This window comes from Anser cygnoides, chromosome 6, assembly GCF_040182565.1.
Source record: "Anser cygnoides isolate HZ-2024a breed goose chromosome 6, Taihu_goose_T2T_genome, whole genome shotgun sequence".
NCBI classification, from domain to species: domain Eukaryota; kingdom Metazoa; phylum Chordata; class Aves; order Anseriformes; family Anatidae; genus Anser; species Anser cygnoides.
The window spans coordinates 3,690,026-3,716,541 of NC_089878.1; the positions used below are offsets into that span (position 1 = coordinate 3,690,026).

General features: G+C 36.3%; 2 protein-coding genes across 25 annotated transcripts in view; one reads left to right on the forward strand and one right to left on the reverse strand.

Moving 5' to 3' along the window:
* DNAH7 (dynein axonemal heavy chain 7) overlaps window positions 1–15,495 on the forward strand; it is a 120,433-nt gene extending 104,938 nt beyond the window's left edge. For 8 of the 14 annotated variants that reach the window (XM_066999909.1, XM_066999912.1, XM_066999920.1 and 5 more), the window contains 3 exons: window positions 546–723; window positions 1,982–2,085; window positions 2,481–3,682. In XM_066999909.1, coding sequence (XP_066856010.1) covers window positions 546–723; window positions 1,982–2,085; window positions 2,481–2,687 — 489 coding nt within the window. In that variant the 3' untranslated portion in view covers window positions 2,688–3,682. Of the gene's footprint in view, window positions 1–545; window positions 724–1,981; window positions 2,086–2,455; window positions 3,683–8,162; window positions 10,018–11,937; window positions 12,184–15,332 lie in introns of those variants that run through there. The other 6 variants (XM_066999915.1, XM_066999914.1, XM_066999916.1 and 3 more) reach the window with 6 other exon arrangements.
* SLC39A10 (solute carrier family 39 member 10) overlaps window positions 2,894–26,516 on the reverse strand; it is a 120,404-nt gene continuing 96,781 nt past the window's right edge. For 10 of the 11 annotated variants that reach the window (XM_066999939.1, XM_013187522.3, XM_048058434.2 and 7 more), the window contains 9 exons: window positions 23,862–24,926; window positions 22,576–22,777; window positions 16,690–16,859; window positions 15,524–15,742; window positions 14,183–14,303; window positions 12,183–12,551; window positions 10,354–10,434; window positions 8,666–8,856; window positions 2,894–6,060 (listed from right to left, as the gene is read on the reverse strand). In XM_066999939.1, the coding sequence (XP_066856040.1) occupies window positions 5,902–6,060; window positions 8,666–8,856; window positions 10,354–10,434; window positions 12,183–12,551; window positions 14,183–14,303; window positions 15,524–15,742; window positions 16,690–16,859; window positions 22,576–22,777; window positions 23,862–24,917 (2,568 nt within the window). In that variant the 5' untranslated portion in view covers window positions 24,918–24,926 and the 3' untranslated portion in view covers window positions 2,894–5,901. The remainder of the gene's footprint in view (window positions 6,061–8,665; window positions 8,857–10,353; window positions 10,435–12,182; window positions 12,552–14,182; window positions 14,304–15,523; window positions 15,743–16,689; window positions 16,860–22,575; window positions 22,778–23,861; window positions 24,927–26,516) is intronic. The other variant, XM_048058435.2, reaches the window with a different exon arrangement.

Sequence of the window (26,516 nt, forward strand, 5' to 3'; positions counted from 1 at the left end):
AAGTTTAATTAGGCCACTCCATTTTTTTTCCTCATAAGGAACTCACCCACCCTCATCTTCAACTTGCTGCACATGCAAGTGCATGTGCACACACACACACAGCATGCAACATGGGCGCTGGAAGGGAAATCCGACGAAGAAAAGCAAAGCCTGAAAAAAAAAAAAACTGCCACCTGCATGAGGAAACAAAGATCATCATGCTGAACAGCCTCTGATACCAAGAAAGGGTGACTTGAACACACATTTGATGAGCTTACACAGATGATGCACAATTAACAGACTAATTCATTCACATTAGCTAAGAACTTCCAGGCAGTAGGTGAGGTGGTGTTTTGTCCTCTTTGGTCTTAAAATACAACAACAAAAAAAAGCTAGTGACATTTTAACAACCTGGTGGAAAACACATAGCAGCCATCCAAACATACCACTGCAGAAACTATTTTGGCTGTTATTTCACAGTTATTTGAGTTCCTAAATACTACAAGAGATTAAAGCAGCCCCCCCTCCCCCCTCCTTTTCTCCTCCTCTCTCTTTTGCTACTGCAGTTGTGGTATGAAAACGGTATGCCACCCGTCTTCTGGATTTCAGGATTCTTCTTCACTCAAGCATTCTTAACAGGCGCCCAGCAGAACTATGCCAGAAAATACACTATTCCAATAGACCTACTAGAATTTGACTATGAAGTGCTGGAAGATAAGGAATATGAAATCCCTCCTGAAGATGGTAAGTAAATACATAACATTTATTTGCCTATGCTGATGCATTCGTAAGTTAACATTAATTTGCAGACTCAGAGTTATGCAATTAAGTTAATGAACTCTGTTAGAAAACATACACAACTGTGTTGGTCTCAAAATACTATGCACGCCAGCCTTTAAATACTGCTGAGATTAGTGCACTCCCTGGATTATCCCACAGATGAAAAGTAACACCAAGAGAACACTGCTTATCCCTAACTTCCCAAAACAGATCACTTTTAAGCAGTGTTTGGCTTGCCTGTTCTTTTTATTTCAACCCCAGTAACACATCTGAAGATGCTTACTTCCCTGAGTGAAAACAAACCCTTCGCTGTTGGCTGTGCTTGTTTAGCTATCCCTAGAAAAACAGCTTACAGATACATGATCAAGATGCTCAACAGCAAACTAGTTTTTTCTTAAACTATTATATATTGCCTGACATTCCATTTGCAGATACTTTTGTTAGACTGCCCTTCCTCAGAAAAAGGAAGGATTAAACTGAACAGTTCTTAGTACTCTTTTTAATATTTTTTTGAGGATCAGTTTGACTGGTAGTTGTGTGAGAAGGGTTTAGCAGTTTGACTGGGAGACCACCATCCAGTCAGTTTTCAGCTTTTTTTGTTGTTGTTGGGGCAGGTTTATTTTTTGTACTTAAGAGTTACGGTTTTCAAGTCTACACAACACAAAGGTGCGAGTCTTTAAAAGACTTGCTTTTTTTAAACTCTCTTAATAAACTGTTTTAAAGATGTAACATTTAAATGGTTATATAACCTTTAAATGGTTAATTGCCAAATGGCAATGTGAAACAAGCAATGAAAATTAATAGTAACTGGGGAAAGAGTCTGTATGGTCAAATCTCCTAGTTTAGAAACACTAAAGTTTATAATATGTAGTACAAACAGAAAACTTTGTAATGACAACTGTGAAAATAGTGTCCTGTACTTTGAATTTTTACTTTTTACTTCCCTCAACATTTTAGTAAAGACTAGATACACCATGATACTGCTAGACATTGCAACTTTATAAAGCTTTATAGAATTATAATAATAAATAATAAATTATAATGCTGTAAAAAATTGTGTTATACTCAAAGTTATTTGATTATTTGGAACACAACAAAAATTGACAAAAAGGCCACACAGAACCAACAGACAGTTAGCAAAGTGTGTTGCACTAGCTGCTGCTCTCACCTAGAAACCTCTTCCAGTTTTTGCTTAATACATTACCTTTTACAACTGATTCAGGGGTCTACATTCAGGGACTGTTCTTGGATGGAGCACGCTGGAACAGAGAAACTAAGAAGCTAGGAGAATCCCTTCCGAAAATCCTCTATGACACAGTACCTGTGGTGAGTATCTTTCATTTGGTGACATTTTATATTATTAGATATGAACAAATATTGTAGAATAATGTGGAACCTAAGTTCCAGCCTTGAAGGGAGCAACAGGGTAATTCTTAAAAATAACTGAATTGAAAATGCTTTGTGTTGAAAAGCAAATTTAAGTATCTAAGAGGAACTGAGAATCCTCTACTAATAATGATGGCAACAGGAGGTCCGGTGTTGCAGATTTTGGGAGAGGAAGCAATCTGCTAAGAAAGAGTAATCAAGAAACAGGTTTTCAAAGGCTACCTGTAAGAAAACAAACACCACCGACAAAAATATTGTGGCAAGCCAAGAGTGTTTCTCAACTTTTTTTTTTTTTTTTTTTTAACTGAAGTGAAAAGGCTTATTCTTTGCTGCAGATATGGCTAAAGCCCTGTAAGAGAGCAGACATTCCACAGCGACCCAGTTACGTGGCCCCATTGTACAATACCAGCGAGAGAAGAGGTGTCTTGTCAACTACTGGTCATTCCACCAACTTTGTAATTGCAATGACCCTCCCTTCAGATAAACCACAAGAACACTGGATCAGACGGGGGGTGGCGTTATTATGTCAGCTTAATTCATAACCCTACCACAATCTATGGAGGTGCATTTCCAGATCACTTATGAGGGATACATGTCCATTCTGAAATGCCATTTCCAAAGAGAAATCAAAATATGAAAGGAGGATATATATCTTTACAATGTTGCATTTGTGCATTTCATGAGAATTGAAGCAAAATACTAAAATATAAAGGTGCACAATAAAATCTTATACAAGCCAACAAGAATATCTGCTCCTTGAATAATTTTATTTTTTGAAGGCTCCTTATTTGTAAGGAACATACATAAAATGAACACAACACTGTTGACAATGAACAAAACAGCATTTGATCTTTTTCCAGCTTTATAAAATTTTTAAAAATGATTTATTTATAACAAAAAAACTGATAGCTCGGCTGTATCTTATAGGACCATAATCATATTTGAAACCATAGACTCAGTTGTTACCTGGAGGGGAAAAAATAAAAACAAGAATCACACTGCATCTAGCAACTACAATATTTTCTAAGCATAATCACAGCGGATTGAGTGCAATGTGATCTACATCAAAATTCATATGGGATGTCACACAGTGACAGCATTGTAATATACAAGTAACATGCCCTCCAACAAATACAAGTTAAATGAGACTCTGGATCCAAGCAGAATGGAATGTTGAAGCCAAGTAGAAATGTAGTGGAATTCAGATTGTCTGTAACATGACTTAAAAGTGTACATTAGAATGATTTAGAATTCAGTACTGGTGGAAACCTATAGAAGTCACAGCTGTTACACTGCTCTTCATAAGTTGTAATAAATACTAGAAAATAAAAGAAAAAAACCTATTTAATGAAAAATGCAGTACCTGCCTTCAAGGACCAAGTTTTTCCCTTGTCTGAAGATGGTGTTGGAAGGAAGTTTATTATATTCCCTAGAGAGGCAGTGTATTAAGCTAAAACCATACTCCAACTAATACAAAAGTAAATATTCTACCTGAAATACAGAAAATTTCATTTGTAAAAGTATTAAAAGAAATAAACTTAAAAAAATGATTAGACAATATCAGTTCAACCACATGACCCCTTATACTTGACAGAAATTAACAGAAAATTAAAATTAAGGGTCAGTTCAATACATAAACAACACAGGTTGCTTAAGTTAAGATTCTCAGAAGTTATCCAGTGACTTAAGTCTCTTTGAAAATAGTACTCAGGGACCTAACGTGGGCACTAGGAAAAAAGTGTCACCCAGGATCTTTACATTGCAGAAGTTCAGCAAACTGAGCTAACATCAGTGTTTGTGCTAATTAGGGTCCAATAGTAAATATGTTTAAAGAAGAAAAACAAAGAAACCTGAGTTCTGAGCATCAAATGGCTGCATACCTGAACTCTGGGCTTTTGGCTTCTTCACTGAAGAAACTGCACTCTTCTTTGAAATGGACCCTTAATACTGTTTCTTGATACTGCATTAGGAAGAAATACTGGCAAGAACCAACCCAATACCTTTAAAATATACAAGCTGCTCTTGGTAAAAACTAAATTGACCCATGAAGCTTCAAAAAAGTAACAGGCCACAAGAAACACACAAACTTGAAATGGAATGAAGATACCAACTGGTGCTCTTTAAAGGCGTTAGGATCAGTATGTTTTTAGCAGCTACACTGGCACCAAGCAGACTGAAACAAAACTTACGGCACAGTCAAAATACAGCATACCTGGCATACACAAAGACGACGACGAACTGTGTGTTCCAGAAAAGGCTACTACCATGCTTAGGACTGGTACTACAGAATCAACTTGCACTCCTCACAAACTCACTGATTTGCTTTGTGTTTTCTTCAAGGAGATGGGTACAAGAAGAACTAACTCATGTCTGGCAATATAAGCATCTCAGCAAAATCCTATCTAAGACATCTGATCCCGGCAAATTAAGGCCCAAATTTTCAGTCTGTCCTTCCAAATGACACGTACAACAGATCTATCACATCTGCTTTTTAATAATCTAATTTAAATACCCAAATTGAAAAAAAATATCACAGAAATGAACTCCTTTATGCTGGAAGTAAAAAGCTTCTTTCTTACTCTCTACTGTGAGATGGCTGGTGCTACCATGTCTGATATTGAGGCATTGTAGAAACAGATTTTGATCTGGTATTATAGTATTGCAAATAACCCACCAGTACTACATACACAGACCATAATTTAACTTTTGTGCCCAGGTTCAGTAACTAGCATCTTGCACTTTGGACTTTCTTTTTTAACATAAAGAGGAGAAAACATTCCAAAATAACCGTTAAAAAACGGAAAAATTCCCATATGGATTCTCTGTTAAAAGGGAGTTCGCACACATTCACAGCCACAATTCTTCAGTAGTTTATGCTGCAAGTGGCACACAATACATGTTTAGCATCTGTAGAAGAGAACCAGGAATAGCTCTATAACTCCAACATCAGGGATTTCCCCAAGCTAGTACTAATTCTATTGCATTTTGCATTTTCTTACTAATATCAAGGGACAAACATCAAATAAATCTTAGTCAGGAAAACATCATCAAACTGATCCTTGACAGAACATAGCACTTTGCAGCGTATATTGCAACAGCCTGCCTTCTTACACATGAAGTTTTTATAAACGAGGGAGTGCAATTTAAGGTGTACTCTTAAAAATTTAAGCATTGTTTAGATTTGGACTTGTTTTTTTAAATTTAAAACAGCACAGTGGTTTCCAGTTAACTACCGTTGTTAAGATTTAATACTTAAAGTCACCACTATGCAGACGAATCAACACAGAAATGAATTAACAGATGCATATATATGCACAAATCGATATACGCATATATATGCCCACTGCTTAAGACTTGTGTGGTACTAAAAGCTTAGTCAGGTTCCTTGTAGGTATGAATTTCAGCTGTAACATTTTCCAGGTCGTGCTCAAATATAGTATGAAATGGTATTTTCCCAAGTGTGTAGATCCTGTATGTTTCTTATTTAGCAAGTAGCGCACCCAACCGAGCATTTATTTCTCTTATTTAGTATTTCCAAATTATCAGTCACTTGAGTTTAGAAGACACATTGAGCAGTCTCATCTGATTTGAATTAGAAAAAAGCAGGAGTTAATCTACACAGAAATGAATATATTGTACTTGTGTAAGTAGTGCAAGCCACTGCTTTTCCTCTGAGCAATGTGCATACAGTGAAACAGTGCAGACTCAAAGCCATACAGTAATATTATTGTCTCCACAGTGATTACCAGAATTAGGTCAAAACTGGATGTCAAGCACAATTTTATCTTCATAGAGGGCAATCACCAGCATGATGGCAAATCCAAGAAGCAGGCCTAGATTCTGAAGAATGAACTGTCCCACGGGACAATAGCCATGCTCTTCATTATCTCCATCTCCATGAAGCATTTCTGGAAGCTAAAATGAAAAACAATTCTGAAAAAGTTATTTCACCTTTATTTCATTTCACCACTGATAAATTTACAGGACAATATTGATCAAGAATAAACACTCCAGGATTTAGTTATAAAAACAATCCACCAGGACAGTTAAAACTACACCCAGTCATTACATTTTTTAAAAACATGATCTCAGACACATCATGTATTTACTACGCAAACTCAAAATGCCTTTCCTTTGGACGTTTTTTGAGCTTTTCCTGGATCACACATCTATTTGAACTTTAAGTTTCTCAGGACAAGGACCAGGTCAGTATTCTCTGAGCTCCGCTCTTTCAAGTTTGTTTAGTCAGTTAAAACTAGCCACGCTCAAATAAACATAATAAAAGTTGTTACTATTGCTACAGTTATTACATTGCTATAAACATACCTTTTACAGTGACTTAACTGATTAACTCAGCCATTTATTTGTCACGTTACACGCTTACACAGTCACATATATTTCCTCTTAAGTATGGGAATAATAGGGATCAATCTGTACGCTATGGCTAAATCAAAAGAAAATTAGGTAGATATATTAAAAAAAATCTGAAAGCTCTTCCGGTTTCTCACCTATGAAGAAAAGTCAAATAGTACTGACAAAAGGACCAACAGCAGACTTGGAAGACTTAGAAATAAATCTTATGAAGTGTTTTACAAAACCACTCAAACACGACAAAAATAACAAAATGTTGTGTGAATAAATTAATTCAGGAAAGCATGAGGTAAACAAAGAAATTAATTTAAGGCATACTTAATATAGAAAAACATTATACAGAACAGAAGCTTCAGGTAGTTCACAGCACAAGTCTCTACTATTGCTCTTCATTAAATAGGCTGTAACTGTTTTGGTTATTCCAAGTACTTGAATACTGTGCAACAGACAATGACAAATTATCAGAGCATCGTATCAGCTAAAGAGATAAATATATTACCTATCTAGTCTTGCATTACTGTATTTTGAAAAGCTGACAAATTGACCCATTGAGAACTTAAATATATATATATATATATATAAACTGGTATGAAAAGGTTCATCACTTGTAGATTACACATTTCACTTTATAAGCTTTATATTGATATGACCAATTTCAGGGAACATACAGTCTGGTCCTGTCAATATAAAAAAAACCCACCCTCTAGAAGTTGAAAGGTTATAGCTTCAGCCCTAGAGATATCAGAAATTAAAAACATGATATATTTATTTGCCAGTAAGATGAAGTGATTCAAGTTGGACTAGGAAGGAATTTAGGAAAATCCAATGTACCCACTCAAACCAAAACGGCAGTGTCACGAGGGAAGACCTTATGATTGTTTTTCTGATAGTTATCACCACATGAAGTTATTGTAGAGGTCATGGAAAGCCTGAAGGTTTGAAAATGTCCCTGCTTCAGGTTCTACTGAAGAACAGCATCTTTTACTTTGTGTTAGAAAACACATAATTAGAGAAATTGCAGGACAATCAGATGCAAGAATACCAGAAGGTCCATTCTCAATGGGCTGGTATAAGGAATGGATAAAAAAAACACAACCTTGGTGGACCTCTGTTAAGCTAGGGAAGGACTAAACTCTGAAAACAAGGTTTTTGACAGGTAAGCAGATTATTGAAACATCAATACAAAAATGTGGTGCAGTTTCAATTGTGTCACACAGAGGCTTTCCTGCTCTTGTTTAGAGTCAGACCGTAAGTCCTTGATTATTTGGATGCTACAATGACCAAGGAAAAGGACAAACAATAAAAGAATAACAGTACTGCCTTTCTTTGCTGTCTTCAGTCAGGGTACATATAGGAAAAAAATATCAGCAACAGAACTTAAAACAATGGATTATTATTCAGTAATTACAAGTTATAGCTGAATATCTGAAGTTGCATGAAAAATCATTCTCAACTTGGCAGCCACTCTCTTCAGCAAGCCCTGGAAAGGACTCATTTACCTTATAATAGAATGACTTCATCACTAGAGTGTATTTACTAAAGTTCTCTATAATGAAGAGAAATATCCCATTTTTGACTGTCTTTCTTTGCCAAAACAGCTTCTGTGATATCAGGAAATTCATCACAAACTGAACCTTTGTTTTCAGCAGTCTTAGCTAACGCTTCAAGGATACCACTAAGGGTGAGAAACCAGGCTAGGAAGCAGCAACTACTGGCCACGGAAGCTGAGGGGAGAAGGATCTTCATAATGTCACCTGCTTTACTTAGCACCAGGAGACTAATACAATCAGCCCACCTCAGAGCACATCAGACATCTGACAGCCTCATGAACAGTGACAAAGAAGTGATGCTGTTCCAATGAGAACTGCTGAAACCCAAAGCCTGTGTGTGTCTGTGGCTTACACTAACTGAAAGATGCCTGCTTGCTTTGACAAGTCTGCCAGTGAGAATCAAACACCATTTTGTACCAGTTAACTTTTGGGGACGATGTTAAAAAAAATCAAAAAACAAATGGTTTGAAAATAGGATAGTCAGCACAAATGTATGCAGAAGATATTTGTCACAACAAAAAATGTTCCATGGTAGGTGCCATTTCAAATCCTAGCTTGAAGCAGGGAATGCCAAGAAGACAGAATCATAATCACCTTACCATATCAACCAGTGCCACATAGAGGAACATGCCTGCAGTGACCGCGAAGATCCACAAGGTGATGTTGTTTGCGTACTGTCCCACCGCTGTGCCTATCAGCATCCCTATATAAGCCATCATGGCAGACAGGAGGTTGTACACGATAGCTTGCTTTACCGTCATACCGGCTTTAAGAAGCACAGCAAAATCACCTGAGGAGGAGAGAGAACAAGGGGGTTTAGTATTGGTAGTCCCCAGGAGAGCAAATAGGTAAATTAGCCTACATTTACTATCTCAGCAACCCAAAGCACTGTCGAAGTAAAATGCTGCTAGAGGCTCAAAGGAAGACTGGGCAACAGGATTATGAAAGCTCTTATAACAAAACGATTTATGTGCAGCAAGTCCTTGGTTACAATATGATTTAAAGGTGCCTATTCATCATGCTGATTGACAAAAAGGTATTAGCGATTAACTGTTAAAGTTTAATAGAGGAATCTAGATCTGGTACTCCCACAGAATACAATACATCTGTAGACAGACTTGCTTTTACTTCACAGAGGTTGGTCATTGCACATGAAAACAGAGGTTTAGTTTTGACCAATGCCTGTTACCTATATACATCTTACCCTGCAAATTCAAGAGGATAATGAGGCATCAGTTCCCACAGAAGGTGACAATGAATTTGAGAAATAAGGTACTAGGAAGAGGAACAGTTACATTCAGAAGGAATGACCTTGCATTCATGAATGTTTGCTGGTTTAAAATATGCCAGGTGAACACCTGTGTTACTTTGAATTCGGACCACCTCTGCTAAAATTGCTGATGGATGTTCTATAAAGATCTAAATTTTCAGCTCTTACCCAGCTGGTAGTTTTACTCCCTTCTAACTGAACTCTTATGAATATGAGTGAAAGATGATACATAGTTAATAGGGTAATGAATATATTATTCCTGTGTCAGATATTCTAGAAATTAATTGCTCAATCTCGAATCAGAATCCAGAGCATATACAGTGAACTATGATATATAGCACCACTGTATATTGTATAGCACCACAAATACCTTCTCTATTGTCCCATCTGCACCCATTACTTACCTTGTGCTTCGTATTTACCTATGTAAAGTTCTTTTCACCTGTCACCTCTATGGATATTTGACTGTGATTACATACACAGTTTAATCCAGCACAATTTCAGGTTATAGGCTGAATAATAATCCAATACCTACAGAATTTACCTAAATAGTCATCCACACCTACTGGACTTGTTGATAACTGGTAGGAAGCATCTTCTGAAGATCTCCACAAAGAATTTTGCTAATTCATTTAACCTTCTATAATATACCATAGGATGTGTGACCTTTTTTTTTTTTTTTTTTTAAAAGACAATGCCATGTGGACTAGTATGAAACTATATAAACTGCAGAGGTATAACACCAAAAACATGTACTCTGTACTCCTAAGAACATTTTTAAAACATGTTCAAACAAGCTTCATGGAACAGCTGTAGCTAGATGCCTGCCAAACTAATCTTGTATTAATATTCTCTTTACATACACTGAAATAATACTGCTCAATCACTCCTGAAGTTCTGGTCACCCTTACAGCAACAGCACTGCATTATGCCTACCAGGATAAGTATCACAACAGCTTTTAGATACATATTTCATCCAGCTGAAGATGAAACACATCAGTTTATGCAATTAGTTACCTAATTCATGGGGAAGCTCGTGACAAAATACTGCTATAGATGTACTGATTCCTCCTGTCAGTCCAGCACTAAAAGCTGCTCCTGGAAGAAAAAATAAATTAAAAAAAAGATACAAATAGCATTTTACTATTTCAAGGCAGCAAATTTAATCAACAGACTTCATAAAATTACTCGTTTGCTAAAATGCACACTAATACTTTTTTCACTACACTGGAAGTATCCCGGATGTGCATTAACACTGCATACTTTATTGCTTAGTTCATCTGAAGAGCAAATCCCGAGATAGAACACAACTGAGAGACATAAAGGCAACAAGCTAATAAACTGCATCACTTTTACATTTTGAATGCATCTCAAGTTTATTAGGGTGATTATGAGTGCACATGAGCAACAGGATGGCTCTCTCCTTTCCAGGTCGGAAATCCAAACTTGTGCAATCCACAAGCTCTCTATTTTTTTAATGCTTATTCCTAAAGCACAATGTTTTCAGCAGCAGGAATAAGCCTAACTTGGAAGTTAATAAGGAGAAAAGCTTTTGTGTAAGATTCTTTTAGTAACTTTTGTGTAAGCTAATTTAATTCAATCAACTTTAAGTTCATGCCTTAAATCATTCTGAGATGAGAAAACTGACGTTAAATTTCTGTACTATAGCAGAGAAAGGTTCAAGAAGAGCCTGTAGTGAGCAGTCAAAACAGTAAATACAGTAGAAAAAAGGCACAACCTTAAGATAGAGGAAATTTAACTTTCCTCAGGGAAGTATGGATTCCTCATAACTTGATATACATTAAAAAGATTAATACAAACATTTCTAAAACTGTACCAAACAATCAGGTGGTTGGGCTTGACACAGGAATATTTAGAAATGGAGTTTTAGTACAGTGAAGCTTTCAACAGATGGCGTAGTGATCCTTTTTGGCCTTAGAAGCCACTGTCAAAATGTCTTACCAATTCAACATGAAAAATAAAGCAAGAAGTTGATTTTTATACAATATGGTTTCTTTTTAAAATAGAAAAAGAGAAAGTGGAGATACTGTAGTAGATTCCACTGTTAACTCAAAACCCTAATAAAGAGCTAATCCCCTATGCTTCTTTTGACTTGTAATGATGTGTTAAAATTAATGTGTTTTACAGTTCAAATCACATTTAGAGGTTTATAATAATTGAAGCTGTAATCTAATCAAATTTGTAATTGTTCCAATTTCTCTGTTTGGTAGTTTAATCTACATTTGGCTAGACATAAATCTATACTAACTGTAATCCGAAATAATACTTTGCTGAAATAAGAATAAAATTATCCTAAGGAGTACTTTTTTGAGTACCTGACTCATTTATTAACGCATATATATGGAGTCAGGAGTACCTGACTCATTTATTAATGCATATATAAATATATTATTTATAAATACTGTATAATTGTGTTATTGATAATATACATATTATTATTATAAATAAATATAAGTAACAACAAATGGCATTTCTTATGTCTTACTTTGAGGCAAATACTGAGACCCAGACAACAAATACACACTACCCGTGCTCCTTAATTCACAAAGAAGTTACTCGGCACCTATCTTTATCTGACAGATTGCTACTGTTACTAATGCCAACAGAGTAATCTTGGTGGAAGCAGTCACTGAATATTAACAGAAGGAAGATGACAATTACAACTGATGGCCTTTTAATTCCTGCTCTGAAGGAGACTAAACAATGCCAGTAACCACAGAAGCTAACTGGAAATCTTCCCTGTGATCACTGCTAAGTAAAATACGACCGAAGTTACTCAACGTGAGGAGAAAAACTGTTGAAAAATATTCAGTGTTTTTGCCTACCTATTGCTAAGCCATCACTGAAGTTGTGAATTCCATCTCCCATAATTACCATCCAAGCAATATTAGCTATCCCTGTATCTTTCAGGTCTTTTCCAGAATGACAGTGGCCATGGGAATGATGCGAATGTTTGTGATGCCAGTGGTGACTGTGTTTCCTAGCTATCATTTTATCTTCACCATGGCTGTCGTACTCTGAATCGTGAACATCATGCTCTTGAGCAGCATGTAAAACATCATTGTGAGGATGGTGCATGTTGTTTTCTTCTTCTACAGACAAAAAGTTTTTGGGAGGGGATTCCAGCTGGCCATCTAAGTCAGTCAGTTCAGTTTCGTTAAGTCGATCTTCAGATAAAACAGAGTCATCTGCTCCTGCATTGTAGTCAATTGAGAGAAACACTGCATTAATTCTTATTAAAATATATCCAGCAACTACTGCAACATTAAGCTAAGAATTTAATTGCTTTGTGAAAGCAAAAAGTGTTGTAACACATCCTAATCTAATAACTATGTGATTAACATTCTGTCAATGAATAAATAAATTCCATTACCCTATTTTTCAGTGATTTGCATATACAGCATTCCAAAGTCTCCACTGTGTGGCAGCAGCTACGCACCCATAGCACATGAAGTCTGTTTTAGCCTGACCTAGGTGTACATTGTGATTTTGCTACTGACAAAGTTCATGGTTGAACACTGGAAAAGGAGAGTTGCCAGCACCATAACAACGCCTTACATGCTGCAGATGGAACTCTGCACATACAGGACACTGAAGCATAGCAGGATCTGCCGCTGATACAACAGATCTTTAAACAGCTTCTGTACTGCAAGTGTCTTTGTGACAGACACTTGTGTCATACAGGAAACTCCTTTAATGTAACTCATTACCCTGCCAGCAACCAAAGCCATTTTTATAAAGACAGAAACTGAAAACAATGCAGAAGGCATATGTGTATAAATTTTAAGTTTACTAATATTTCTGAAATATTGTTAAATAAAAGGAAGGAGCAATATGTGCTCCAGGAGACAAAACCAATTACAGAAAAAAACATTTCTGTACAATGAGTTTATTAGCTTAAAATAACTCAACAAAAATATTCAAGAGTCAGAAAAAAAGAGCGAATTATAAAAATGGCACAGAGTACCTATGCAGCAGACAATGCGTTTCTAGATAAACAAGCTCTTACACATAATTTGGAGGCTGTCTAAAGCCTTTCTGCTCTACGTCAGTTTTCCAAATCTCATTTTAAGTTGTTTGAATGGAGAAGGCTGCAGACCTAACACTCTAACACTCCCTACGACGAACCATTCAAATTAACAAAATTGCATTTGAAGAATACATGCACTATAATTTATACATCAACAAATGAATTCAGCAGCCACACTGGCAACAGGAAGGCAAGTTTACAAAGCAAAGCTCTTCCCCTTGTCTTGTCCCTTTGAGACGTGTGCTATGGCATTCCTTCTGGGTTCATACTGCACAAGCACTCAGATTATCATGAAGGAATAGTATATGAAAATTGTTTCGGATCCTTGAGAAACATCCAAGATATTTGATTATATTTATGAGAAGAAATTAATTTTGCTTAGCCTTCTTGGCCAAACTGTAATTGGTCAGAGGACAGAATCTTTAAAGTGCAATAGTTTATCATATTTCAGGTTGTGTGTGTTAATTTTTGATCTAGTTTTTGCCAGGTCTGAGCTAGCTGGGCCCAACTTAACCAAGCGCTTAACAAAAATAAAGAATTACAGCCACCCAAAAACCCTGACTGCTTCAGAAGTCTGAGAACCATTTGTAGGGTATATTAGGAAGCGTTCATGGTACTCTCAGATCTCAGGAAAACAAAATATATATAGCACAGGGAAAGTCTATTAAGTCTTATTAACAATGATTTGCATAATAGCAGCACAACTGTACAAGAGGTTACATGCTACATGCCATAGGTTACAAGCCATTACTTTGAATGTCATAATCAGAGAAAATTCTGAAAACAAACACCTACCTGCAAGGGGTTTGAGCTGAAGCCAGTCAGCATCTGGTCTATTATTTAATTTGTGATCTGAGAGTTTCCTTCCAATTGGTGATTCTTCAGTCTGTTTTTTCTTGCACCATTTCTGCTGACTCTGCAACAGAAAACAATTAACATTGGATTTGTAAAAGGACATCAACAGAAATGAAAAAAATGAAGTATTGCCAAAACCATCTTAAAAACAGACTACCACACACATGCACAATTTCACTTCAGTAACAGTACATAATTGCAAAGAACCTTGTAACAGCCAAGAAACATATACCTGGAGTCATTGCATTTACTTATTTTGTTCAAGAAAGCAAACATGCAGCAAGAACAGCTCCTGTTTTGTTCAATTTTTAAAAGTTTATACTCCTACAACTTCCTCATATTTTCCTTCAGAGAAAATCTTGCTATCTTCCTGTCTGCACCCCATACCACAAGGATTATAGTTTTGCCAAAGCAATTTAGGAGATTTAACTATTTAATTAATCTCAGAGATATGCCCAACGTAATAGCTTTTATCTTTTCATCAGAAGATCTAAGAAACGCCTCCTCCAGCACAGGAAATCTTTTGCTGCCTGTCCAGATGAGGCAGCAAGTTTGATGTGAATGAAACTAGAGAAACCAGAGAAATTTTTGCTCACTCTTCCTGGGAGCAGTTATAGTCATTTTCATAAAAGTGTACTTAATAATGACTGCTGAAATAATATGGCTCTTTGGTGGCTTGAATTTCCACTGACCTACATACCTCTGCAAGTACTCAATCTCCTTTTATACCGCCACCATGATTACAGCCTGCTTCCATACCTAAAAATCTGATCCTTTCTTTTCAGGGAAGCAAGTAACAATTAAACTGACACTGTACAGAAAGCAGAAGGTCTGCAATTTTCTACTGTGACTACTGCTGTTACACTAGCATCATTAGTTGAGGGTATACAGTTACATTTCTCCTAAATTGTCTGACAATTGTTTTGCTCTATTATCAGTTCTTTCTTACATACTTCCTTTTGTATTTTTGCAAAGAGATCATAGCATTCTGAGGAAAGAGCTGTAATTTCTTATATTTAGAGATATACCTCAGTAGATGTTGCCAAAAGCCTGGTATTTTCCCCATCAGATTTCTACTTTGTCTCCCCAGATTACTTTGTTAAGAAAAGCAACCTGTTTTAGAAAGGGTTTCCTCACATGAAATCAAATGGAACACGCATTAGTGGCATGTGCATATGTTTACAGAATAATGAATGACCACGCAGAAAATCCCTCAACACTCATGAAGATACATTCAGGTAAAAAGATTTTTTTAAAGTAGCACACAATTTTACTGCATACCTTTTGTTTATTGTAATGCTTGTACATTCTTATACAATGTTCAATGATGAACAAAACATAAATGCCTCCGAGTGCCACAAGACCTTTCAACACTGGATCATTTTCTTCTAGAAAGCCTTCAGTCTCTACTCCATGTGCATGGGCATGTCGATGAGAATGCCTGTGTTCATGAATGTGACCTTGGCCATGGTGGTGGCTGTGGTTGTGGCCTCCATGTGACTAAAGGAGAGAAAGCAGTAACACTGTGTGACCTGGTGCAACTGGGAGACTGGAACGGCTCTGACCTCAGATGACAAAATATGTAACCTCTCTAGAAAAGTAGTACCAAAAACATTTTAGAAGATTATTGTCCTACAGATATATTTTACCACAGAAAATCTTCATTAGACTATTTATTACTCTAATATTCCTCTGGGTAATTTTTAGGAGGGGGAAAAACAAAGAAGCTTCAGCTTTTTTTCTGACTAAAAAGTGCTAAATGCTAAAACTGAGAACGCGTAGGAAAATCACACAGTTACTGTTGCTACTGTCCCACTAACAACCAAGCCCCATGTTTTTAACTATTACAGTCCATGATAACCTTAACTCTGATCTGCAATACAAATTTAAAAAATATATATTTAAAAAATCTGTATTAAAGTTTACAGAAAGAAAACTTATTAATGTTAGTCTTTTTGTTAAAAGGATAAAGTTAAGTTCTAGAAAACATTTCCCTTTTTTTCTAACAATTATGGCATACTGTCACAAATTAAAAACTGCTTACCTTCCCCAACAGTTTCGACAATTTCTTGATTCATTACATTAGAAGTTTATTTCTCCCCAAAAGCTAGTAATCAGTAAGCTGTATCCCCTGAAATACTTTCAGGTGGTATTGATACACAAGTATCAAAAGAAAGTAATACTACTAAGTTTAAAGTACTCTTCTTGGTCTCAGGCGTTTTAAAATATTTTTAAAGTTAGGTTATGAATATGCAACTGCAATTACATTTATTTATTAGTAACGCATATATTTTGTTTTTAATGGAAAGGCTCAAATACTGTTTCAGGATGTCCATCAGTCAAGCCAATCTACTACACCTGCAAGCGTTTATTAGTTGACACTTGTCAAACAGTTCCTTCTAAATTCTATATGCACTTGAATAAAAGGTAAGGAAAGCAATACTTACATGTGGCAACAGATGGAGTAGAGCATCTCCACTCATTGTTCCTACAGCCAGAGCTACCAAGAAAGTTAGAAGAAATTTGAAGCACCATTGGTTAATGATGGGAATCAAGATCACACCTAGCAAGGAAAGCAGGCTAATGACGGTGATAGAGATGATACCACAAAACCAGGCTGTGGGAAGAAATGGATACAGAAAGCTTATCAGAATAATACTTGTAAAACTTTTAAGACTGATTAATGACTTTCAACTGTGTCTTAAGAAGGTGACTTTCCTTTAACCTAACTTGGGTGATTGTTCATTCAAAAGGTGCTGAAAATATGAAGATAGTACTCAAGTCCACAGCAAAAGATACACAGGCTTATTCACTGAGCAATATATCAAAAAACGTTAGAAGACAATCAGCTAAGGGAACAGAACAGCCCAGCTCTTCTTACTGACTGCAAGCCCCCTGCTTAGCTCTGCAGTTCATTCATGAAACACGAAAAACCCAGATTTCATGCTGGAACAAAAACATCTTGGCTATTTTTCTCAACTTGCTATGACTCTATGGGCACTAATTCATATTTAACATTTGTTTTCAATTAGATTCTGGTGGAAATTGTAGCTGGAGTAAGTAACATGTTCAGTTAGGCACCATTCTCTTCATCTGGTGCTCTGAAAAATACATTTTTACTTACATGAGAAAAAATGTAAGACTCAACCTTTGACAGAGAAACCTTAAAATCAAATGCTAAGAACTTAAAAAGAACTGAAAGCAACTTGCTACCAACAAGAAACAGTTTGTATTTTTCTGAGGACCTCTACTCTTGTCATTAGAGGAAACAGTGATAATGGCATGGGGTACAATCAACATAATCCTGCTAGTTAAAGACGTGCCAATTTGTACATGACAAGGAACGACAGAAGAAACAGATTCTGAGAACAACGAAACATGCCTCTTGCTGTCAGAATCTCGCCCTAGTAAAATACTTCCTTCCACTTTTCTTGTTCTATCAGAGGAACTTCAAAGAACAGTAAAAAATGTTTAGTTCCAATAGTACAGTTCATAAGGTTCACAGTCCCAAAGACAGGAATAGTTGGTGGCTCCAAGTATTAATGATTTACCTCTTTTCAATATCACAGCAATACACGTAAAAATAGAAACGTATTTACAACACAAAATAGAGATTTACATGGAGAATTATTAAACTAATATTCACATATGGCATTATCTGTAAATATAATTGAAAAAGAAAAGACACAAACTTCTGTGACACTGACAGTGTGATAGTGTCACTATGCAAGGTAACATGTTACAATGACATGGAGTGAGCAAACAGTTACCTCTGCTGAACAATTTTCATTAGAGGCTCCCATTTTACAAATATTAACTGCTTGGGATGAAATCTTTCAACAATATAATTTCCTGAAGCTGAACTTTTTATTTATTTGTTTCAAGTTTTAATCTAAATGCTTCAGGTATTTCCAGTTTTCTTCCTAGCTTCACTCTTTATCGAAAATGTCTACGCGATTTGCAAGCTTCAATGAAAGTTAGCAACTTCTGATTTAAAATCAGAAGTGTCTCTGTACTTTGGTACAGAATCTGACTTCCCTCAAGTTTGTGAAGTTCTGCTCATTTTTCACCAAGCAGGGAAAAACATCTTGGGAAATGGGTGTGGGGAGATGAGAAGAGAGGAAAGGAAGATTATATATTTCAATGAGCAGCTGCAACATATCACTTGGCAGTCAAATGTCCGAAGAATTCTATTCGTACAAAAAATGCAACAGATCAGATTTAACAAGACTTTGCCACTAGAACTGTGTCTGCTGCAGCCTGTCTGGTTCAACACCGAAACTTACAACATCTGCTGTTTCACCTGTGTTGGGGGATACTCATTCTTACCAAGTCTGTATCTCCCATGACAGTGCAGAAAAGGAAACAATGCAATTCAAATGCACAGGTTACAACAACATATCCAAAGGAGAAACTGACTGGAAAAAGCTTTAGAAAGCATGCAGCATATACTAGAACAGCCACTGACACTGGGAAGAAAACAGGGAGTTGGTGAAAAGGCAAGGACTGCAATCACATGAGGAACTAAAGAACATGTCAGAAAACAGGAATATAAAGTAGGTCTAGAGTGGAAGCAGGACCCTGCAAACCAAAATACTGTCGCTACACAACCCTGAATCATCCCCAGAGCACTTCAATCATGTACACTCGATGACCAAGCCCTGCTGAAAGAAACAGCAGAGATGGACATGTAACTCAATACCAAATTGTAACGTGCATGCTCAAGTTGCCCAAATTATCGTTAACAGCCAGTTGGCAGGACACTGGATCTCCAATCTGGACACAGATGTCCTGATGTTAAGTGCCAGGTTAAATGACCACCAGCCTTACACAGAGACCAAAAACAGAAGCTATATATACTGGCTGAAGTTTCATCTGTCATGGCACAGATTTGGCAGACACATCTCTGAAGGGCGTACATACCTTTTTGAATGATAGAGTATCTAAACATGGCACCCTGATTAAGATGAGGCACATGAGAATGAGAATACAGAATCTGTGCACCACTCTGAAGCTGATGGTCAAAATCAGAAGCTGTTAAAACAGCTGTTTAAACTCTTTAAAATGGTATGGATCCAAAATTATCAGCAAAAGGTTGCTGTCAAATCAAAGGACAAGAAATATACACAAAAGCAGCATATATCCCCACAGTTACATATATGTACTAACTTATTCTGATAAAGTTATCTCCTGAGATGAAAAGGACTACATTAAGACCTCTGGAAAAAAATCTGACAAAATTTTATTGAAGGATTTCATACAGCTGCAGTGTCCAAAACACTAAAATATCATGGAAGTAGGCCTAATGTGCAACATTAAGAACACTGCAATAGCTCGTAAGTTATAAAAGATCTTGGTGTATAACAGCCCAAGGAATACTAGATAAGGCTTGGTCAATGAAGTGAAGTTACTATGTACTGGCTTATAATTTTCTTCTGGAAAAAAATAAATAAAACAAGAGGGAGGTGATCCAAAAATTTCCTCTGTGAGGGACCTCTGTTCAAACACTGCATAGTAAACAAAAGATGGCTGTTCTGCATCACATTTGCAGAGCTATTTGTAAATTAAAACCGACCAGAAGGACAGTAAGGTAGATTCCTGAGAAGGCTGAGAAAGGTTATCTATCTGCAAGCTTTCAGAAGAAAGCAAGCTAACAGCAAGGCTCCAGTGCAGCAAAGCCTTCCTGCATTCAGGGAATGCTGTCTGATCTGAAATACCTTTAAACAGCAGTCCTAGCTGATCCCTGACTTGAAAAAATTGCTTATTGTTTACTTGCATCATTTCTCAGTGCTGCCCCTTTTGTGAGAGGCGAGGTTCTCAATCCAGGTATACATTACAGTACTTAATAGACAAGTAGGTGAATTATATTCTCAAATATAACTTCTTTCACTTGAGATGTAAACATGGTTTTACTCTATAGGTACATAGCACAAGCACACTAAAAGACCCTTGCCAATATCTATGGCAATTACACCATTCATGCTAACAGTGAGCTGCTACAACTCCTGGCCCTGCTTCTGAAGAACTGAATCAAGCAATTGTGGTAGCATCAATCCGTCCACAGGCAAGCAAGTGACAGCTGTAGATCTAATGATTTCAGCAAACTAAACTTAGAAAAGAAAAAAAAAAAATACAAGTGGCAGTTTGTCCAGTAACTATAGCAACATACGTTCTCAAATGATTTCAAAGTACAGGAAAAACATGGTGTTTCTCAAATGTGGAAAGCCAATTCTCTGTTCCAATGTGAAGAATATGTCTACTTACTGATTCCCAATCATTCAAACTGAAAAAATGAAGTTAAATGAAAAGCTTCACTAGTTTTACCACATTCAGGATCTACCTCTCTTGCTGACTGACAGCTGTGTGTCAGCAGCTAGACAGTCCACACAGAGTCTGGGTGGCTGCATAACAGATGGAGTTATGATGAGAAGTTAGAGGGGAAAAATAACATACATCATACAACCCTCTTCAGTACAGCCCTGTTAAGTATCTAGAAGTTCAGTAATCAAAGAGATTAGTTTGATTCATATTCAGATGCACGCTTACTTTTGAATTGCCTAGGAACCCTGGATGATGATAATGCCCCCTCTTCCGATAGGTACACCATGAAAACTCAGTTGTAGATATAAAGCCCTTAAAAATCCTCTTAAGATGTTACAGAATCATCCACAATTGCAGGTACAAAACTCAACATGGTTATCTAAGTTTTTGGTCACCTGTTAATTAAATTATTTCACTTCAGAAAACTGCACTCTGTCAGACCCAATGAAAACCTTACAAGTTAGTGTAAGTGAATAGAAGCAGCACCAGTCTATTGCATATTTGGAAAGGTTTAATTAATACTGAAGAAAAAAAATCAAATATCTAGTGTTTTTAAAAAATCTGCATCCTCTTAACTTTGACAAGCATTTCTATCTAAGAAAGTTTACATTAGCCTGGGCAAGAACACATTTTCATTTTAGCAGAATCTCACAACTTACAGGTTAACAGTTACTCTGTGACATTCATCCCACGCCTCCCTCAATCCTCAAATACCAGTTAAGACTTGTTATTTTGTGATTCACTGCCTTACTTGAAAAGCAAAAATGATTATTACATCACCTGAAGTCTCATTCTAGTTAGTAGAACAGTATACATGACATTGTTAGATATCATGATTTATCATTACCTACATCAAGTTGACCTGTTTCAGAAGTTGTTTGTTTACAGAGCCAAATTATTTTTGTTTGTTTACAATTAACTGGCTAATGTTATTTATACTCAAAATACCAAAAAACATGTTAAATGTCCACAGTAAGGTTCACTTATTTTGCTAATTAAGTTTTGTCAAACGTTAAAGGATCTTCATGCCTAGTTATTCATCAACTCTCTTCCTCATTATATAGAAAGAAAATGAGTTCTTTTTAGAAGAAGCACTCAGCTGCATAAACTTTCTAATTAAACTGGTTCAAAGTATGTGCAACATGACAGTTTCGTGCATGGTTTCAACATCTTAATTGGCAGAAAATGCTTAAAGCCGTTCTACAAATCCTCTTGGTAATAAGGCAAGACAAGGGTCAACTCTTACTACAATGAGACCACCCCAGAAAACAAGTGATTTGCTGCCACACAAAACATACAGTGTATCTGATTTACAGCCATCTCAACCGTAAACGAGATACCGTCTCTCTATAGGAGATTTACATGTAACAAGCTAATCTTTCTTAATGATGCTGGAGTCATTAAAAATAATTACTAGCACTGCATTCTTCCCAACAGTTATTAACATCTATCAAAATGTAGTTAGTTCAAGTTTCATTTCTCACATGCTTATGTACTAATCAATATTCATGTCCCCAATACTTTTTAGATTTATAATAGTTCACTGCAGTTAAAACATCTGTCAACAGTTCCATTAGAATTTATGAAAAAGACGTAACACTTCAAATGATGGAAACAATTCAAACTGTGGGCAGACATGTATCTCTAAAGGTGCTTTTATCTCCAACAATTTTGTATGTTGCCTATACTCTTACTATAAGAGTCCAATATCTAAATATAGGTGGGAAGAATCCAGGCCAAAATTTCTGTCGTGCCTAATAAAAGGTAAGAAGAAAGACGGTTTCCTAAGCCATAGGCATTTTGGAGAAGCTATGATAGCACCAAACAGGATGCTATATCTCCTGACTTAAATGAACATGTTGTCTCAAATTTCTTCTAACTGATATGTTAAATTTCAACCATTCCTTTACTATGCAGTCAGTGCTAAGTTGTATGACATTTCAAGCTTTTCTTCAAAGTTAACATTCACAATACAAAAAATAATTGAAAGCCTTTGGATGTTACACACCTACCTGAAGCACCTGTTTTATCTTTATTCTGAACTGATGCAGTTTTACTTTTCATAAGATCTTCAAGCTCATCATAATGTACAATACAAAGCCGCCTCTCAATTTGGTATAGCAGAGCAGGACACATGTATGTAAACAATTCAGGAGATATTGGAGAGCTGGTTTCCAGACCATAATGTTGTAGCAGCTGGGTAACATTCAAGCACTGCAAGCAAATTGTACAAAGGAATTAAATGTGAAAGCAACTATTTCATTAAAAACTACAGTTGTGGAAAATTTAGCTTATAATTTCATAACACACAACGGAAAAGCAAAAAACTCTGGCCCACAACATTCATTCAGAGCTAAAACACGCCTAAACTAATTTAAGTGGTTTATGAGGGGCAACAAGCAGTAAGTATATCCGTATTATACAACTCAGTCTCCAAACACCTATATAATTTTTGATGTCAATCAAAATGAGTTTCCATGTTCTTTGCAATCACACAAGTACAAGCATTGAAGAAATAACAACAGAAGAGTGGAAGAACAAAAATCCTCAATATGTAGAGAGGAGTATTAGAGAACCTATTAACTTTCTGTGTTTGGAGTTTCACTTTTAACTCTCTAACTCAGCATTCACTCCAACCTTTTTTATCCTGTTACATTAAAAATCATGATATCAAACCATCCTGCTTGTGTAGTTAACTGTGAGGGGGAAGGGAAAGTAAACTTATGGTCCTGGCAGAAACCGTGGATGCTGAAAGGAGAAATGGAAGAATATAGGCTTACACCAAGCACAGTACTACAGAAGTTGCATCTATATTGCTTCACATTCTTTTAGGACAAAGAAATTACAGACACATTGGAAAATATACAGGTGTTTCTTTTAGGAAAAAGTCTGTGCAGTTTCCAAAAATGTTAATAGTCTTAGATTTAGATAGAAGTCCAAAAAACACAGGGAGGGGAAAAAGGTGCTCATGAATTTTGGGAAGGGAAAAAAAAACAAAACAAAACAAAAAAACAAACACAACCACCTGAAAGCAAGGTATCTTAGAAAATTTGAAGTATCGCCTTTAAACAGAGATAAGCAGGCAAGATACCCTGAGAAAAGAAAGATGATGGGCAGGCAGACATGAAAACCCACGAAGTAAACTCAATATTGTGGCACTGACCCCTTAGTGTTTTCACTCTGCCTGTATTATGCAACTGACACAAACATTTCCTTCTGCTTTACTTGTGGGTATGTATCTTCAATTATTATTTAACAACAGCAAAGGTGACTTGCCAGTTCTCCATTTCATACTCACCTCTTCACGATCACGTTCATCTTCATTATGACTCCGTGCTGAAAAAGTAGTGTGTTTTCTTACACTCATCTGCTTACGAGGTGCCTCTCGCTTGCTGGTATGGTGATGTCCATCCTCGTTACTTAGACTGGAATCTTGATGTCCATGACTAGCAGAATGATCACTACTGTGTTCATGATGGTGTACATGCATATGAGATGTATCATGTACGTGATCATGTTTATGAACACGATTGTGCTCATACTGATCACCTGGATGATGATCTGGAGCATAGTCTTGTGTAGTATCTCCTGAAGTCTCACTGATTTTCTTTCGTTTCTTCTTTTGTTTCCGTTGTTTTCTTTCACGCTGATCCTGTGTTGTGTTTGTCTCTGTTGAAGGTCCATGGTTCTGTTCTCCACGCTCACTATGACCAACTGAATCATTGCGAGAATGATGTGTACCATTATGGTCAAGATGATGATGCAGATGAGGATGGTGATGATGGTGATGGTGACTCTGGTCATGAATATGTTTCCCATCACCTTTGATAGATGACAGTGCTGCATCTCTCTCATGGTCACATTTATGACTTCTCTTTGCAGCCATACCAACCGTGGTTTGATTTTCTGAATCTGAGTGGCTATGAGGATGGTTATGAGAGTGAAAATGCTTTCCTTCCTGTACATCTAAAGCATATAGGTGAGAAACATGATCATGGCCAATATCATCATGATTTATCACCACTACTCTTACTTCTCCTAAACCAAGGCTTATTAACAGTTTTTCCAGGCCAAAAAAGGATAATCTTCCATTTTCACCAAAACGATCAAAAATTTTTTCAATGTAGTATTTTTGCTCATTTTCAGCTTCCAATGCTGAAAATTTACTCGGCATAGATTCTGTTCCTGCATTCTGGTGGTAGGGTGCCTCTGAGATCTGATAGTAATTATGGTAGTGTACACGTTCCTCTTCAGGACCATGGTCGTGTCCATCTTCATGGCAATGATTGCACTGATGAAAAATAAATGTCAGCAAACAAATGATGCAAAATTTTGTGTGCATGTGTACCTTCATCTCTGTTTCCTACAAGAAACACAAGGGGAAGCACTTAGCTGTAAAAGCAGTCTCGGTATTATGCTCATTGCAGTACTTATTTGCACTAACAGACTCACAAATCTTTTTAGATATTAGCATTAACAGAATAACAATTGCAATATTGTTCTGCAAGACTGCAGAAATTGTATTAATGTACTTCTCTTACACAACAGTAACACAGGCTCTGTATATTTAAGGCATGTAGCCTTATATGCCATACTTACAGGAGGCAGTTACAAGAAAAAGATAAACATTTACAGTCAGTCATAACAGAACATTTAGTGTATGTTTTCAGAGGCGTCTATGCTTATGGTAAGCTGTAATACTGAAAACCTCATTAAAACAACTTAAAGAATAAAAAGGGCTCAAAATAACACTATTGCCTCTATTTTCTTATATAGGGGGATGGTGGGAAGATAACATAATTGAAAACCCAAACATCATTTATTATTCTCTTATGCACAGCTTAACTACTTCTACTAAATACGCATACTGCACAATTCCCAATTTTAATAGGTAACTAATGATTTAAAAACAATTTGTCAATAACCAACTTAAATGTATTGCTAACAGGTGTTATTATCTTTAGTACTTTGTTTGCATGAGTTTATTGGTCCCAAAGATCTACGTGGATGTTAATTTAAAAAGAAGGTTCTACAGAAACTTCTCTAGGCAACTCAAAATACGATTCTATGCTGACACACACTAAGTCAGAGTAGTTTGCAATGATTTTCAGGAATTGCATCATCAAGGCAATCTTATTTACTATTTAGCATTAAATGTAAGTAACTTAATATTCAACATCAGATAATGATGAAGACACTTCACAAGTTTAACGTATTCTGAGTCGAAAACAATTCACTACTTGACAAAATATGGCGGCTTTATTTTGTTTAAAATATGCTAGCAAAAATACAAAATTTGAATAATTATTTTAACACAAACTTTAAGAAAAAATCCAAGTTTATGTTAAAAAGAGTTTACATCAAACTTGAAAGCTAAAGATAAATCAAGAACTACATTTTATGGCTTTATTTTCTGCAGACTTATTTTTGGGTAAAGAATATCCTCTAAAATACATGTTAAAAAAATCATCCAAACACTGCCAAGGCTTGCTAGCAACACCTGATTTGTTCTGTTTGGTACAATGCAAGGTAAAATGTGCATCATTTACAGCAGTTCTCCTAGATACATGTAGCAGATAACCATGCTCTCCTATCAGCAAAGAAACAGAGAGAAAAAGGAAGAAGCATGGAGCTTCCCAATCAATCTGAACAGTTTAATGATTGAACAGTTTAATGTTGTTGACTGAAAAAAAGAGGAGTAAATACAGAAGTAGGGCTTTTACACATAACTAGTTATATACTGAATACAATTGAGGAGGAAACGAGAGCTGAGAGGTGGATGGAGTTGAGAGCTTTCTGCTTCTGTATATCCAGACGCTGCCGAACACTAGCAAATGCAAGGACATAAAGTAATAGGCAAACAGATCAAGTATACTTTGATCTTGTTCTACACTGAAAGCAGTTTTCGTTGTCTATGTGCCCAGAACTGTATGACCGACCGTGCTTTCACTAA